General features: G+C 42.8%; 1 protein-coding gene across 2 annotated transcripts in view; it reads left to right on the top strand.

Moving 5' to 3' along the window:
• Positions 1–2,001: 2,001 nt before the first annotated feature.
• STAT4 (signal transducer and activator of transcription 4) overlaps positions 2,002–18,388 on the top strand; it is a 66,252-nt gene continuing 49,865 nt past the window's right edge. Inside the window, exons 1-5 of one of the 2 annotated variants that reach the window (XM_084816317.1) lie at positions 2,002–2,444; positions 6,743–6,871; positions 8,430–8,574; positions 14,314–14,412; positions 18,167–18,259. In XM_084816317.1, coding sequence (XP_084672443.1) covers positions 6,744–6,871; positions 8,430–8,574; positions 14,314–14,412; positions 18,167–18,259 — 465 coding nt within the window. In that variant the 5' untranslated portion in view covers positions 2,002–2,444; position 6,743. Of the gene's footprint in view, positions 2,532–6,742; positions 6,872–8,429; positions 8,575–14,313; positions 14,413–18,166; positions 18,260–18,388 lie in introns of both variants that reach the window. The other variant, XM_084816322.1, reaches the window with a different exon arrangement.

Here is an 18,388-nt window from a genome sequence, read left to right as displayed (position 1 = left end):
GGCAGGCAAGCTAGCAAACAATTTCTGTTGACTGGTAACCTTTGTGGACTTATTTACAAAGCTAAGAGCGCAATCCCATGCATGTTTAGACAGAAAAAAGTCCTACAGCTCCCAGCATTCCCATGCTAGCTGGGGCACGCTAGGAGTTTAGGACTTTTTTCTGTGTAAACATGCATAGGATTGTACCTTAAGAATCTTGTGGTACCACACTTATAGTTCTTCACCACTACCAGCACATGTACTGTATATAAACCTGATACTCTCAATAATACCATGCATCTCATGAACCAGGCTATAGCCCACGAAAGCTTATGCCACAATATATATCTTAGTTTTTAAGGTGCCATGACTAAGCTCTGGGAATTTGCAAAGATGCATATCAAAAATTGTGTGTTTGGATGCTGATTAGATAGCATCACTTCACTGTTAACTTGACACACATTTCTCTTCAGCCCATGCTCCTTGGCTGCATACTTTTGCATATGAGTATTCAGTTCACATGTCCACCATAATGTACGTATTGTGGGTGTGTCTTTGGAAGAAAGTTATTTGCAGTTGTCTGATCTGCTCCTTGTGCTTCTATGACTTTGTGATGTGGAAAAGTTTTGTCTAGATCATCTCTGGCCAGAGCTGATGTGGCATAGCGGCCAGGGCTGGCCTTATGGGTGGCTGAGCTGGGTGGTCGCCTGCAGCACCAAGCTGAGGGGGGCACCAAGCTGGAGGGGGCACCAAGCTGAGCTCAGTCGCTGTGTTTTTTTTTAATGTATTGTCTGCAGTGAGCAAAGGTTGCAAAGAGCAGGTGTCTGCAACCTTTCTTTCAAGGTTCTACAGGTTGTTTGGGTACTAACTTCAAAAATGATCTTCCTTCAACCAGCTTTAAAGCATGTTTCTTTTTCAGCTTCCACTTTGATGTCATTTGTAGGTAAAAATCAGTGGAACACAGCTTTACTTAGAGGCAACATTACTGAGTACTTAGCACTTCAAACACTATAAGCACTGTATAAATAATGAAATAAAGCCACAAGATGTAGGAGGTCAGCTGGATACCTTTTTTATTTATACTTTTTTTAAGATAAAAAATAATTGATATCCTAAAATAAAGACTGCTTACCCAAAGATTGGAACTGCTAAAAAACAAAAAAAAATTGTAAGTAAAACCTGCGATAGTTCTGCTGTGTTGCACAGTGCACTGCCACACTGGCTTGTGCAAACTGTAGTACAGTGGTTGAAAGATCAAGGGTCTGAGCAATGCCGTTCTTAATGGGCATCACACTTGCAACAGGGCCCATAAGTCCTCTGGGTGGCCTTGCAAAAATGACCGGAGGGGGGGCACCAAAGGGACTCCTAGTCCAGGATGCTATTTATCCTAGTGCCAGGCCTGATAGTGTCTATGAGACTGAGGGCACAGTCCTATGCATGTTTAGTCAGAAAAAAGTCCTATAACTCCCAGCCTTCCCTAGCAAGCTGGCTGGGGAATGCTGGGAGTTGTAGGGCTTTTTTCTGCCTAATCATGCATAAGACTGTGCCCTAAGAGAGCAACCCTAATCCCCAGATCTGTTGACTGGGGAGGGTTAGGATAGGGTGGTATTAGCAGGCTGCTCTTCGTTAGGGCAAACTGCCAACCTAGCAGTTCGAAAGCAAGAAATTGCAAGTAGATAAATAGGTGCCGCCTCGGCGGGAAAGGTAACAGCGTTCCGTGCACCTCGGTGTTCAGTCATGCCAGCCACATGGCCACGGAAGCGTCTTCAGGCAGCGCTGGCTCTTCGGCTTAGAAACGGGGATGAGCACCGCACCCTAGAGTCGGACACGACTGGCTGGGGACACCTTTACCTTCGTTAGGGCAGGCATTGTAGACTTCTGTGATAGCTGGTAACCATGGAGGTGGTCACTTTAAGATGCCCGAGGAAGGCTAAGCAGAGGCAGGCAAAACGGCTGCGGCACTGAACAATCTTGCCTAGAAACCCTGCAGGTCATGCACGCAAGGTCAAATCTAGCAGCACCAGACAGAGCATGTCTAAACTTTTGGAAAGGTCACTGTTTTTGTAAATAGCTGTAGGCCTCGATTAATTTTATAGGCCATCCTTTTGGCATTCAGGATGGCTCCGGCAATGAGCCATCCTCGCCTTCTGCGAGGACTGCGAGGAAAAAGTAGGACTTTTGTCTGCCTACACAAGCGCAGGACTGAGTACTGATGAAGACCCGCGGAGAGGCGCTGAGCGTGCAGCCGCCTCCAAAAGCTGACGCTACAGGACACGCCGCCCCCGGCAGAGGCCGAGAAGGAACTCCCCTCTTGTTCTCTCGCCTCGACTACCTTTCTCCGGACGCCGCCGCCGCCACGCTCCGTTCTGTGACGCACAGGAAAGCTCCCCAAAGCGAGTGGGACGCGTGCGCTCCGAACGGCGCCTCGAGCGGGGGCTCTTCAGTCGCCTCACGGCTCGGGCCAGGTGAGTGGCAGGGCTGGGGAGCGGAGCGGAGCGGAGCACGGGAGAAGGCGCCCGGTGGCTCGGTCGTGCGCGACGCGCTCTCGCAGGGTAAGCTGGCCAGGCGGCAGGGAAGAAAGCTGTGCCCTCCGCCGGAATGGAAAGAAGCAGGGCGCAGGGAGGTCTCTGCCACTCACAGTGGGGGAGCGTGGCGCCTCCGCCCCCCATTGCCTGGCTTCAGCTGAAAACGAAGACGAAGACAGCGCTTGCCAGGGATGGGGCTTTATATTTGCCTTATCACGAAAGGCAGTTGCTCCGCTGTCGTGCTTCTATCGGTATCCTTTGCCAGGAGCCTGTGTCAGCTCGCAGCGCAATCGTAGGCACGTTCAAGGCGCGGCCCTATGCCCGTTTTTAAAAAGCCCTACAATTCCCAGCATTCCCCAGCTAGCTGGCTGGGGAATGCTGGCAGTTGTAGGACTTTTGTCCTGTGTAAGCATGCATAGGACTGCGCCCCTACTCAGAAATAGGCCCCTCTGGGGTTCAGTGGGATTTACGCCCTTATTAAGCGTTAGGCTGCAGTGCTATGCCCTGTCCGCTCGGTTTCTGTTTCGGTGGTCGCCTGCCTTTTAATGGGCAACGTCCAGATGGGTAGCAAACGTGCAGGGAGGCAAGAGCCCTGTGGCAATCCTCAAGACAGATTGCAATCCTCTTCCTATTTATCTGGGAGGAAGCCCCATTAACCTCAGAGGGGTTTGGTTCTAGTAGACGTGTGTAGCAGGGTAAGGCCACCTGTTGCCCTCCAGACATTTTGGACTAGAACTCATCAGCCCAGCCAGCATGGCCAATGGCCAACGGTTATAGGAGGTGTAGTTTTCTACCCCTGTTTTAGGGGCATTGCTCCATGATAAGAGGGCTCCTGTGTGAGATGTGCTTGCCATCTGCAGTTCTTATAAGGACTTTTTTTAAAAAAAATGTCTTTTAAAAATCTGCTGCCTGATTAATTGAGGACACCTTTTTAGTTGATTAAAGGCACCATCCTATGCATGTTTAGACAGAAAAAAGGCCTATAACATGGCTGGCTGGGGCATGCAGGCCTTTTTTCTGCCTAATCATGGATAGGATTGCATCCTCAAAGGTTTAAAATCAACACATCTAACCGATTTATGAAGTAAATGGTGCAGCCCTAATAAATCTGGCAATCTTTAACATGCCACAAGACTCTCTTGTGTGTGTGCGTGTGCATGTGTGTTTGTGCCGTAGCTCTGCCTTAAACAGCTGTGTGATGGGCCAAAATACAGTATGGTGCAGTATGGTGAAGGCGGTGATGGAATTGTCCATGCTGCTGTCAAAGGCACAGAACCTCCATCTATGACTTAACACTATAAATAAAAATAAATGAAAATGTATGATGCTGTCAGAAAGTGTTTGTGCTGTTGGGGAGTGCCTGCTCCAGGTTTCTGAGGGCCTTTGGACAAGACACGCTCAACGGACCCTCTCCCTGAGTGAGCCTGCCTTCTCGCCACCCTTGTCACCAGCTGCTATTGCTTCTCTTCTTTCTCTTCTTTGCTACCGCTTGCCTGCTTGACAGGCAGAGAGCCAGTGAGCAAGCAGCCAGTGGTATCTCCGGATTCTCCTTCTTACCACCGCCATTGCCTGGGTCAGAGCAATAGGCAGGTGAACAAGCAGGTTGCAAGTCTTGTTAGGGGAGCCCTGCTGGGGTGTGGGCCCTCGACAGGCACCCAGTCATGCCTACCTTTAACACCAGGTCTACCATCAGGTACCATGATTTAGCACCTTCAGCGTCCCTTTAGGTGTCATCCTTTTGACCTGGTTTAGAGAACTGTGCTAAATTTCATGCTGATTCTACCAGCTCAAAGAGCAGCCCAGGAGATCATGAGGGTCCAGTAGGTTCTACACAGCCCAAATGAAGGATTTGTCAGTGGATTGTGCTCAGTGCTGTTATACCTCATGTTTTTTTCCCCAGTACTGATCCCCACTCTGCCATTTTAGCGCTATAGCGTGCGATCAGCTGTATGGGAAGTGGGTATGTAGGTGGATATCCTGTGGCACCCTAGATACTTGTGAGCTTTTGTAGGCAAGAACTTATCACACCAGATGCAGGAAATGTACTGAGGATATATGGGATGTATATGTGCACATGGACTGGGAGGAAAACCAAGTTAATAGAGTTAACAGGCCTGAAGATAACATAACTGCAAAGAATATTTATTTATTTGTTACATTTAAATCCTGGCTTTTCTTCAAGGAGCCAAAGGCAGTGTACATAATTTATCCTCACAACAACCCTTTGAGGTAGGTTAGGCGAGAGTTAGTATGATGCTAACTCTCTGCTTAAAATCACCCAATGAGCTTTATGGCTGAGTGGGGACTAGAACCTGGATCCCTCCAGTCCCAGACCAACACAGTAACGATTATACCACACTGGCTCTCAGTGTGTATGGGTGTAAAAACATAAATCGTACAGGCTTGAATAGTAAGATAAGTGGCTGAAGGGAAGTTCATGGAAGGAAAGTTTCCTGTTCCCTCCCCCTGCAGTCGCCTGCACCCACACAGGGCCTCGCCAAAGAGTTGAAGCATCCTCCTGAGCATTATGGGATGGAGCGCCATGGGATGGGATGAGGAAATTGCCCAAAGCCTGGCAGACCTCCACTTTTTAGAAGGTACAGGTAGCTGAAGGGGGAAGTGAATTTCCTTCTGAATTTCCTTCTGTCCACTTATTTTAGGATTTAAGCATGCTTCAAGACGAGACTTTTATTGTGCAATCATCCGCCTCCATGGAATTTTACTGGGCGTCCAGATAACAATGTCTTGATGCCTTCCATTTGTAACCTTCCCATGTGCTCCTATCACTGCTTCTGACTTTTCTTACCACAAAAAATCCATTAAGGAGAGAAAGATGGAATAGCTGCACAATGGAGCCTTCCATCTGGAAGCATCCTAAGGAGTCCTCTGCATTTCCAGGATGATAAATATATTGCTGAAACAAGAAATGTGAGAGCAGTTTTTGCAGTGAGAGAACCATGCGTCATTCTTATGTAAACGAAAAGATAGTGGGTAGAACTACACATTGCAAAGAACCGCAGCAGCCCTGTGTCAAGTTCCTCCTCCCCTCTCTGTTACTGTTAGTACAACTTGCCCTGTTGTCCTGATATCATTATGATGTGCATTTCTCTGCTCCTATATGTAGCAACCAATGATGTGGAAGTGAGGAAATACGCAGTGTAGTGCCATCAGGATGTGAGGAAAATTGTTCTACGCGTTATAGACAAGGTGGAGCAATTTTACTGGGAGCTGTGTATGATGTTGTTGTTGTTGTTCAGTCGTTCAGTCGTGTCCGACTCTTCGTGACCCCATGGACCATAGCATGCCAGGCCTTCCTGTCCTCCGCTCTCTCCCGAAGTGTGCTCAAGTTCATTGCGTATGATAGGGTTGCCCTAATATCTGTTTTCAAGGGATAATCGAAACAAGAAACTGCAGAATTGGATTTCATTAACAAATCTGGGAATTCACTGACTGTTAACAAATGGCACAATCCACTTTGAATTTTAGTGCTTGGTGGGAATCTTTGTTTCATAAGTGAACTCACACAGGTTGTTAGCTGATACTAGTTTCCAAAAGCTCACTGCTCACTTAAACAATAAGAAGAAATAATGGACTCATTGAGTGAACCCTAATATATTCATTACATTGGCAACTGCCATGCCTTTTGAAGTTTAATAAAATCTTTCAGCATGAACACTTGACATGTGGCTAAATAACATGTGTTATGGGAGAGGTAGCATTGCGGCTCTTTTAGGGAGAGAAAGGGAGAGACAGATCCCAAGAAGGGTGTGCTCCCAGCCCAAATTGAATAGTGAAGAGCATAACCTTTGAACAACAACAATAATACTGTTCACAAAATGGTATAGCAATTAATGCAGTGTTATTGGGCAAAGACAAAGGAGTTATGTCATTCTCCCTTAGAAACTGCATCATATACTATGTTCATCACAATGCCAAAACTACATGGCCATTTTTAAAGGTTATGAAAGTGCTATCTGGGAAATGTATAATAGTTCCAAGTAATATACTTTGTCTACTCAAACATATATCTCCAAATTAAAGGTATAACCTGGACAAAATGTATGCAGGCTGCATGCTACAAATGTGTAGATTATTTTGCAAAATATTTTTACTCACTTTGACCCAACAAGTGCAATCCGAGTGCTGAAGGAGAGTGACTCTAGTCATAAACTCTAGTCTATGTGAAAACATTTATTATCTCACAAAAGGCCTCCCCCCCCCCTTTTTTTTTTTTTTAGTATGTCTCAGTGGAATCAAGTCCAGCAGCTGGAATCAACATTTTTGGAGCAGATAGACCAGATTTATGATGACAAATTTCCCATGGAAGTCCGACACCTATTAGCACAGTGGATTGAAAATCAGGACTGGTAAACTCAAATGCCCTTCTTTCTCCTATGTTTTGAATGTTAGGAATCTGATGTACAGGTTGACAGTGGATGTATTATGTTTATTACTGTATACAGATATGGCTTCCACGTAAACACCTATCCTTAGGAATATAGTAAACCTCTTATTATGGTGATACATTATTGTCTTTAATGTAAGGCAGGCTTTACTTATTTGTGCCACATTTATTTTCTGTTTTAGTTTCTTTGAATACTTTTATTTTATGAAACTGTCATAGTCAGGTAGCAGAAAAAGTTATAACCAACATTAACTCTAATGTGCAATAGACATAAAAAAATTCCATATGATACAGAGCATGCAGTATTGCCAATACTATAACCTTACATAATTTGTTACTTGATAATCCTAATCTACCCAACAGAATTTCAGAAATATACCCCAAAGCAGGACCAGATTTTACAAATATCTAGTGTTTTTTTCCCCCCTTCAAAGTAACCCTTTTATTCCTTGCAAGATCTGTCATTGGAGCTAGCTAAAACTCAATAGTTTGAGTAGTATTGTTCTGTGCCATTAATATTATTCTCTTTGCTATTAAAGGGTTCCTAGAAATGAATGTATTTTGTCAATTACTTTATATGTTGCTCAGTAAAAAGTAACTTCATATTAATATTTTTAAAGGAAAGATGTAGTAATCTTCCTAACATACTCCTTCCAAGAAAATATAAGCAACTTGCAAAATACTGTTACATACTCACAGCACTCTTTGTATGAGTTAAACCTGCATCTGGTGCACTACAATGGCAATAATCTGCATTAGTAATTAAGCTTTTTCTAAACACTGTGTGGTCCAATATGGTCTACCAAATATGGTCTACCAAATGGTCCAATATGGTCTACCAAAAAGCTGAAACTCATACAGTTCAAATCTAATGGGTTGTAATTGCATCCCAGATTCAAAACTCCAAGCCTCTCATACCACTTCTGGAAGTATTCCTATTTATTAATTACAAAGGTCTTATAGACTTCCCCAAAGAAAGAAGATAGAATATTGATTATAGCGATAGATTACTTTTCTCAGTTTTTATGGCCAAATTTTAACTGCATATAATTTTCATAAGTAGTACATCCTGTTTTCCATTAGTTTTTTTTAATACAGTAGGGCTGCAATCCTGTATACACTTACTTGGGAACTCAATGGGGCCTACTTCAGAGTAGACATGTATATGATTGACACGTACATGTATATACATATACCACAACTTTCTTGGAATACAGACTTCTTTTTAAAAGCTGATTAAACCTTTATTTTAAAGAAAGCTAAGAGCTCTGTTGGCTCCTTCAGGCCAATGATATATTTACTCATATTTACCTGATTGTGGTAAATATGCTTAAATGTGCTTAAGACTGATGTCTGAAAATGAAGAGAAACATACTTAAGGTGCGGTTTCCATCAACCCATCTAGGTCCTATATTTATCTTGAACAAATTACTTTGAAAACTTTCAGCATTATTATGTCATTGTTCATGTTCTATGCTTTGTGTTACATACTTTGTTCTTCTAAATCTTGTGTTGTATAGGGAATCTGCATATAGCAGTGAACCCATGGCAGCCATCCTTTTACAGAACTTATTAATAAAGCTGGATGAACATTTGGACCGTGTTTCCGAAGAGAAAAATCTCCTATTGATACACAACCTGAAGAGAATCAGGAAAGTTCTTCAGGTGAGACAACTGAACTCAGTTTTGTTATCTTGGGTTTTGTGTAAGGCATATCTATGCAAACCTCATTTAAAGGAGTGGATGGATACATTAATTTTAAGTATTTGATCATTGCAGCCCACACAAACCAGGGGTTTCAGCCTATTAGGTTCCCTTTTTATCCTTGTGACCAAATTGTAGGATCAACATTTCCTATTGTAGTAGTTCCCATTACCTTGTCTGTAGTTGTTGTGTTGATGCAGGGATTTCCCTGATAAAAGGAAGCTACATTAGTGGGATGATCCCAGTACCTTCTACTTCTCAGAGTTAAAGCAAAACACAACTGAAAGCGTGGGATGCTGTTTTGTGGACCAGTCCAGGGGAACACCTTTCACCGTGAAGTTTGAACTCTGAAGTATCATGCTATATAGATGTGGGAGACACCTAAAATATGCATGTTTAGATAGAAAAAAGATTTCAGGTTCCACCAAGGGCTACTGGAACAGAAAAGCATAGATGTTCTGTCTTTGAAACACAAATAAGAGTGTAATCCTATGCATGTTTAGACAAAAGAAAGTCTTACAACTCCCAGTTGTAGCTCTTTTTTCTGTCTAAACATGCATAGGATTACACCCGAAGTGTCTTTATTTATTTTGTTACTGCGGGCAGAGGATGCTCTGAATGACTGGAGCAGCAGCTGGGTGGGGGTACTCTTTTCTCACAGAGCATTCTTCCAGTCAAAATCTCCTGTTAGGTGCTTTCCCACCCACACAAGAAAAGATGCCATATTGAAAATCATGGATTAAAAATAAGATGCACTAAATAAAAACAAAACTCACCTGCATTATGTCTAGTTTGGCCTAAAAAAGGAGGCAAAACCCCAGAGTGACACAAAATCACAGAAGTGCCTGTTTACTTTGTGCCTGCCCAAAGTTTTGGAGCTGAACTCTTTCCTCGGTTTCAAAAACTAGTCAAAAACTCCCTTTCACTGCACATATAAAGAGACAGCCATGATTCCTTTAATGAGAAACATTCTACCGCTAAAGATAGGACTGAGAGCCAGTTTAAATGCCCTGCTTCTATTATGGTAAAGTCTTCTCAAAGGACTGTACCATCTGTGTGCATGTGTGTATATCACTTATTTTAAAGCAACCCCACATTCAGTGCTCCTTACACATGAATACACTTCTGTCATTCCACAAAAATGAATTGGCAAACTACACATATCCACATGCCTTTTTTGCCCATCGTTTGAAAAGGTATGGGAGCCTCTATCTTTTGAAGCACTCTTGTTTTGCTCAGAATTCCAGCCTCCTCTGGCTGCTTTCCATTTAAAAACATGTTGCTAGGAAATTACACATCATGGTGTGTAACATCTAGTCTGCCCTAAGTTAGGCTAACATATTTAGGATACTATCTACGTTACTTAGATCACATATCTAGGGTAAAATATTTAGGGTAATATCTAGACCTGTAGATATTTATGGTGCTCAACTGTGAGACAACCATGTGATGCAGCCCAGGTTTTTCTGCAATGTGTAAGGAGTTCTGCAGTAGACAGGATGTGAAGAGCATTCACTAAGGGCTGGAAGTTTGAACTCCACATACAAGCTTAAATATTTATTTATTTATTTATTTATTTATTTATTTCATTTCTATACCGCCCAATAGCCGAAGCTCTCTGGGCGGTTCACAAAAATTAAAACCAAACAACACACAATAAAACAATTTAAAATATATAGAACATTAAAACCACAATATAACAATACAACCACAATAAAACCTAGCAGCAGTGCAGGAGTTTAAAATACAGATTTAAATCAACAAAGATAAAAATTTAGAAAGCTAAAATGCTAAAACGCCTGGGAAAATAAAAAGGTCTTCACCTGGCGCCGAAAGGAATACAATGTAGGCGCCAGGCGAACCTCACTACGGAGCTCATTCCATAGCCGGGGTGCCACAGCAGAAAAAGCCCTCCTCCTAGTAGCCGCCCGCCTCACTTCCTTTGGCAGGGGCTCACGGAGAAGGGCCACTGATGATGATCTTAAGGTCCGGGCAGGCACATATGGGAGGAGGCGATCCCTCAGGTAACCTGGCCCCAAGCCGTTAAGGGCTTTGAATGTTAACACCAGCACTTTGAATCGGGCCCGGAAATGGACTGGCAGCCACTGCAGCTGGAAAAGTACTGGTGTAATATGAGCTCGCAGGCCAGTCCCTGTTAACAATCTTGCTGCCCTATTTTGGACCAGCTGAAGTTTCCGGACCGTTTTCAAAGGCAGCCCCACGTATAACGCATTGCAGTAATCCAGACGAGAAGTTATCAGAGCATGGATAACTGTAGCTAGGCTATCTCTGTCCAGATAAGGGCATAGTTGGTATACCAGCCTAAGCTGATAAAAAGTGCTCCATGCCACTGAGTTCACCTGTGCCTCAAATGACAGTTCTGGATCCAAGAGCACCCCCAAACTACGAACCTGATCCTTTAGTGGGAGCGCAACCCCCTCCAGAACAGGTTGAATATCACCTAGCCGGGCAGATGAACCACCCACTAACAGTGGGTTAAAGTTAAAAACTCCTACAATGATAGATGTTGGTCCAGTAAACTAGGTTGCCTTTTTATTTGGTGTTTCTTATTCTTTGAGACCATCCTGGCAGCAGATATCTGTACCAGCGCTCCTGAGGAAGTGAGTGGGTGTGTGTGGGTGTGAGTAAAACAACCCCACCCGTGGCTTAAAAGTAATGCTAGGTCTGCATGTGAAGTTTTTAATAACTTCCTCTTGCTGACCTAGATTAAAATACTTCTAAACATAAGATGAGCAGCCTCCAATAATTATAACCTGATCTCAGGGAATTCTCCAGCTATGAAACAGATTCAGGGCTGGCTTGAGACACTTTGCCTTCTGAGACCGAACACCAAATGGCACCCTTCTAGACTCAAATCAGGGGCACGCTAGCAAAAGTTGAGAGACCCAAATGAGAGGTGCCAGATGAACAAGTGCTTATTGACAGGTAAACTCCAGAGCACCCTTTAGCACCCTACCATATTCACAACCAAGGTGGGTAAAGGGAGCCCCCTCCCTTTGCATTTACAGTGAAGAGGAAACCTTAGGCTGCATCAGCAATTGTGAATACAGAAGCAAGGGCTCTCAGTTTTTGTGGACTGTTTAACACGGAGCACAAGAATGGCATCTTGGAGATGTGGATGTATATACTGAACAGTGTTACATACAAGTGCATATTTCACATCCTGTCAGCAGATGGGGGAGGGAACAGGTGCTGCAGCTATCAAAGGAAGGTAATTAACAGCTCAACACTATGGAGAAAGTGAAGTGCATTTAAGCCAATTGACATTAATGGACTTAAGCAAACAATAATGTATAGTATTGGGGCCAAACTACACTGTATTAATGTTTTTTAAAGCATACTCTAACTAGCCACTTTTAATTTTTAAAGAAAAAATCAGCCATGGAGCCTTAAACCAGAATGTGCTCTCAATCCTGGAACCCATGCCAGTTTCCTGCTTAAAATGTCTTCCACTTCTGTTTGTCCTGAAATGTGCTGTAAAACACCTTTGGGAGCAAATAGGAGCAGGATACTGTAACAGCACCTTCAGGAGCAAACAGCAATTTGGGAGAAAGGTTGGCAGGAAACTGGATTGGAAGCACATTCTAGATGGGTTGGCTGCTTTTCCTTCCAAAGAAAAGTGACCCCATTTAAGCAGTCCATTTTAAAAGTGTGAAGAATGTAATTTGTAGTTTAGCCCGCACGCTGCTCAAAGGTGAGTCTTGCTGTGCAGCAACAGCAATGAAAGAAGAATCATTTGGTGTGGCGGTGAGGGGAGTCCCTAGCAGCACCTTGCTGAGTCCTGTCTAGCCACCCAAAGGACCCCTTCCCATCCACTTGCACGAAGTGGGTGACCATAAGCCCAGGAAGTTGTAAAGGTTTGGGGCAGCGGAGAGAAGAGGCGGCTGGCGTGTGCGTGTGGGACTCCCCTTCTGTTATGCCTGCATGTTATTCAGCATTGCACTTCATCTTCCTGCTCACTCACAGAGGCCAAAGTAAGAGCCCTTCTCCTTAATCCTATGTGTGTGGGGACAGGTTACGGATGAGGAAAGTATTCCAGTATGCTCAGAGGCACTGTTATTGCTTAAAACAGATTATGGGACTGAGCATAATACAAATCAAATCTTTGATGAGAAATACCCTGATACAAATCAAATCTTTGATGAGAAATTAGAGGAGGAAAGTGATTGGGAAAGAGGAGGGTTAGGGAAGAGCAAATAAGGAGAAGGGAGAAAGAGAGGAACCAAGAATCAGTGCTCCCACTTCACACACAAATGTGTGCACACGCGCGTGCGTGCACACACACAGAGCCAAGGCTGACAGTCTACCAAAATACCTTCTTTTTAGTGCTGATGAAGCAAGTCTCCACAAAGTGACACTGGTCGGTGACCAAACTGGACCCTATAAGTAGAATGTATGTGAAGCATATATTAAAAGGACAGGAAGGACTCACCACATGTTGTAGCAAGTGCCAATTTGAAAGAGGCATTCTCTGTTGGTGGTGCTAGCAGTGCATTTGAGAAATGTACGAAATTACACAAATAAGTAAAAATAAATGAAAATATGCTGCCCTTCAAAAGCTGTGGCATCCTGCTGCAACTTCTCATGATAGGGCTGACCCTGAACTGGTTTTGTGGTCCCTGTAAGGTAGCAGATCTCAGCAATATATTTACTTTATAGCTGGACAACCCAAGGGAAAATGAAGGATGGCATAGATCCAGTCATGTCAGGTAGTCCATTTATGTGATAGCAAATATGTTATGCACGGTTTTCCTATAGCTGATATATGTGGGGGGGGGGGCAGGCACGTTGTGATTAAATGTTTGTTTCAAAACTTAGATGAGTGTAATTGCAATTGTAATTACAATTGCGTTGGTGTAAATTCACGTAAAACAAATTAAAATCATACCACACCTAACAAAATTCCTAGTTAATACAACAATTAAGGGGTATGAGTCCTGTCACTATTGCCTGTGGTTATCCAATTAACCATACCTGTAAGTGTGAACTGGGGGTTGTGTCCTTTTTAAACAAAAGAACGGTGGCTGTCTACTGCCTTTTGGAGCTGCTTTTTTTTCCTGGCAAGGCACCTGTGCCTTTAATGGTTACCTGAAAGAAAAATTCAACAGGTGAAGCTTATTGCAGCATACATATACAGTGATGGGAAAGGAAAAGGTTGGACAAGTATATAAAAATAATTCAAGGAAAAGGATTGCAGTAACTGGGAAATTGGAAGGTGTGGGTGGTGAAGACTATGGGTATGTACAGATGTGTGTTATTACATACATCAGATCCAGTTGGCTTCATATATGTTCACTGATTTAAAATAATCAGCCACATTTTGAGTGTGTGTCTCTCTAGGGCAGAGGTGAGCAACATGTGGCCCTCCAGATGTTTTGGCCTACAACTTCCATGATCCCTCATCATTAGCTATGCTGGGTAGGGCTGATGGATGTTGTAGGCCAACACATCTGGAGGGCCACAACTTGCCCACCCCTGCTCTAGGGCCAAGAATGGCCCTGAATCTCAGTGGTACCACTATTAATGCTAAGGAATCCTATGGAAATTTCCCTAGTGGGTGTAAGGCTATTGACAGTAACACAGAGAGTTTGATGCTCTGTCTCTTGTCTCTCTCTCTCTCTCTCTCTCTGGACTAGGCTTGGGCTATTTCTAATGCCAATATATTCTCTTGTTTTTCAGGGAAAATATCAAAGTAATCCTATGCACATAGCAGTGGTTGTTTCAAACTGTTTAAGAGAAGAAAGAAGAGTATTGGCTTCAGCCAGCATACCTGTACAGGTAACACTGCTCTTGGTTCGACTGATATGTTTGTGGCCTCACGTTTTTTCTTTTTTAAACAGTCTGGCACTGAGTTAGGTGCATGTAAGACCATTAATATTAATGGGGTTAAGTACACATAACTCTGTGCTAGATTGTGACTATTGAGATTAAGCACCAGAGATGTAAATTTCTGGAGATTTTGTGGCCATGGGGGAAAAGGGGGAGGGGGTTTCCCAGGGGTTTCGGAAAAATGGGAAATTATGGAAAAATAAGCAATACTAATTTTTTTACCACTCTTTACAAATCTAAAGTGACTTTGTTGCTTTAAGACAGCATTCCTCATCCTGATGCCCTCCAGATATTTTGGATTTCAGCTCCCATCAGCCTCAGGAAGCATGGCCAGGAATGCTGGGCACTGTCGTCCAAAACATCCGGAGGGCACCAGGTTGGGGAGGGCTGCTTTTGGAACATAAACAGCCTTTAGGTTCCTAAAGTTATTTTATGTTTGTTCAGAAAATTATTCTGAACATTAGAATAATGTTCTAATAATTATTACATTATTTAATTATATTAAATAATTTATATACAAATATAATTAATATAAAAATTATAAATAATAATTAGTTTGTTCAGGAAATTATTATCTTTTAAAACTTTTAAAAGTAAACTCAGTTAGTAAATTTGTAATTAATGTCTGAATAGATTAGAACTACAATAAATCACTACTACAGCATCAGAAACACAGGACTCTATAGAACAAAACACAAGCCGTCAAGAATGCACATTTACTGTCAAGAATGCACAACAGTGACTCTATTCACATGTTGAGAAACTGAGCATAAATTTTATCTGTAAAATATACTTTAGATCAATAATTTTAATAAGGCATGAAAGAACTAACTATGCTTGGAATCTGACAGAGAGGATTAAAAAAATATTTTTCCTTGTGGCTTCATTATTTCCAGACTGTTACATCTCTAGTCTTTCTATAAAAGTGTTTTTATTACATAGTTTTTAGAAATCATTTTGGGGGGAGTAAAGGCTGGGTAACAATTCTAAAATAAAATATTTCACAATCCAAAGGTGTTCAATTTTTACAGTTTTTCAGAAAAAAACAAAACAGTCCTTGGGGGAAAAAACAGTTTTCCCCTAATTTTCCCGTGCTTTTTCTTGGGTCTTCACATCTCTAATAAGCACTGACCACACCTGTTGCAAGAAAACTACAACCAGATCACTTACATTCTGCTCTACTCCAACAACAATGCCTCCTCATTTTTCCATCCTCCAGCTTCATCAAGCAGATGCTCCCTCCTCCTTATTATGTGCAAGCTCTCCTTGTCTCCTCCTCCCCATAACTCAGTTTGTGCCAGGACTTCACCACAATTTAGCCAAGGAGTCCGTTTTCAATGCTAGGTCTATGTAATGGAGAAAGTACCTCTAAGTGCCTTTCCCTCACCAGTGAAGCTAGGGTCCATGACAAAACATGCACAGGATTGAGTTGAAAGGGTAGCCAACTAAGTGGAGTGGAATGAGATGGGCAGGACAGTAAATCTGCATTACCATGCTCACAGCTCAGGGCTTATTTCTGAGTAAACATGCAGAGGATCAAGCTGCAAAAAATAACTTGTGCTGCAGTCCTATGTACACTTTCCTGAGAGAAAACACCATTGAACATAATGGGACTTATTTTTGAGTAGATATAGGATTGTACAAGTGAGCAGTATTTATTTCCTCCACCCCCTATTAACTCCTTTTTAAAAATTAATGTTTGTCTTTCCATTGCTGGATAATGGCAATTGACAAACAAAATAGCCCCAGATTCCTTCCTCTGCAGTCATGTGAACCCACTTTCCCTAAAGAGTTGGAATGAGGAGAAGGAGAAAAACAAATTCTCTTGTCTGTTTGTATAAAGTCAAATACAATTCAGAACATCTCTTACCCACTACCCTCACTCTTGAAAATTCTAATATCTGCTCAGGTTAGAATAAAGAATAAAAGTAAGATCAAGATAGTGTAAGGGAGGAAAGAAGAGAAAAGAAGAATGGTGACTGGAAATGGAGAAGGGAGAGAGAATTCCCCGCACAAAGTAGCTTTTTTCAAAGGGGCAGCAGTTCAGAGGAATTAGGGTGCTGTTGGAGGGTGTGTGAGGTTGTAGATACCTTAATTAACTTTATGAGGTGAGGTGGCTGAGGGCTTGCTGTTGTTGCTTTAAGTGGTAACACTTATTTACCACCGGGCATACCTCAGTGGTAGAGTACATAGTTTGCATACGGAAGGTCCCAGGTTCAATCTGTGGCATCTCCAGGCAGGGCAGGTAAAACTCCTGCCTGAAACCCTGGAGAGTCATGGCCAGTCACTGTCAACATTACTGGGCTAGATGGACCAGTGGTGACTCAGTTAAGGCAGCACCCTGCATTGAATAGGCAGTCGCCTCCAACTTCAGAGGAAGCCAGAAGCGATTGTCTGTCTCCGTAGGATTGTGCCCTAAATCCTTTGCTGAGCTGAACTGAGAGAGCCAGTGTGGTGTAGTGGCGAGAGTGTTGGACTGGGAGCTGGGAGATCCGGGCTCTAGTCCCCACTCGGCCATGGAAGCTCACTGGGTGACTTTGGGCAAGTCACAGACTCTCCGCCCAACCCATCTCACAGGCGGATAAAATGGAGGACGACTCTGTACCTTGGGTTCCTCAAGGAGGAAAAAAGGCGGGATATAAATAAAATAAATAAATAAATCTCACTGAGCTTCTGCAGAACCTGAAAGTTCCAGTTTGGGAAGTAAAATCAGATGCTGTATAAAAAACCAGTATTCCACAGGGAACTCTTCCCCCTCCCTCTTCAAACTTTCATTGCACGCAAGCTCCCAGCAATTGGCAGGTAGGAGTAGCAAGGTGGGTGGGTGGGGAGACTGAGAGAGAGAGAGCAGAGCAGAGCAGATTGTGGAACGAAACATGTCAGTGTCTCCTGTAGTTTAAAAGGCTTCTGCCTTTATACTGCCCGATTGGCCTGCTAGGGGAGTGAGTCCTAAAGTCTCCCTAGTCACTTTAAGGCTGCTGAACTCAGAGGGAAAAGGCAGGCTTGTATTAAGGGAAATGATGTCACCGGGGCATCTCAGAAGATCTGGGGACGTCTCAGAAGATCTGGGGCTCAATGCCCATGACTGTAAGAGAGGTGTCCTGGAAGATCGCCCATGGTATGGGTGATCTCCTGGGATATCTGTCCCATAACAGTATAAAGGTTGGGAGCAGGGGAAGCAGGTGCAATCTCCACATCCACACATTGATTGGTTGACTAAATGAGGGTCTTATAATAACTTTTTTAAATACTTTGTATTAAATGTGGCCTTTCAGTTCTAGTGTGATAGGTTAAGGACTATGTCTGAGGCTACCATCTTTGTTCTTGATGAACTTCCACAAGCCACACTTTTGACAATGCTAGTCCTTTGTGATGGAAACTATAACACTGGATGGACAGATATCAGTTCTCAAATCAGATATGACCATATGAGAATTCAGGGGAGAGTTGATTTGTGTACCCTTGCCTGTTTCATGTACAGATACAGATATTGGTCCTTTCTGTGTTACAGTTTTCCCACAGAAGTGATATGTGAAATATCTTGCATGAATGAAACATTAAAATTGCAAGTTATCTTTAGAAAAGAAAAGTATTAAACTAAAGAATAAGGCCTTGGATCTGCTTTTTTCATTTATTTTTCACTGAATATTCTGTGCAAAGATGAACAGTATTGTTGAACTCATCTGTAAAATTCCTTTTTTAGGGTCCTCTGGAGAAGTCACTACAGAACAACTTGGGTTCAGAAAGGCAAAGAAATGCAGAGCACAAGGTGTCTGCAATTAAGAACAGTGCACAGGCAAGTTATTATAGGTTGCCACATATATCCCAAATACAGAGAATCCTAAATAGAGCAAATGCGGACGTATCTTCTACGGCCTTGTAATACAGCGTAATGAGTTGGTAATAAGATAGTAAAATGGATTGT

This window comes from Heloderma suspectum, chromosome 1 (assembly GCF_057233095.1).
Source record: "Heloderma suspectum isolate Gila_16-S chromosome 1, 16-S_ref, whole genome shotgun sequence".
Lineage (NCBI taxonomy): Eukaryota > Metazoa > Chordata > Lepidosauria > Squamata > Helodermatidae > Heloderma > Heloderma suspectum.
This window is presented reverse-complemented; position numbering and strand designations above follow the sequence as displayed.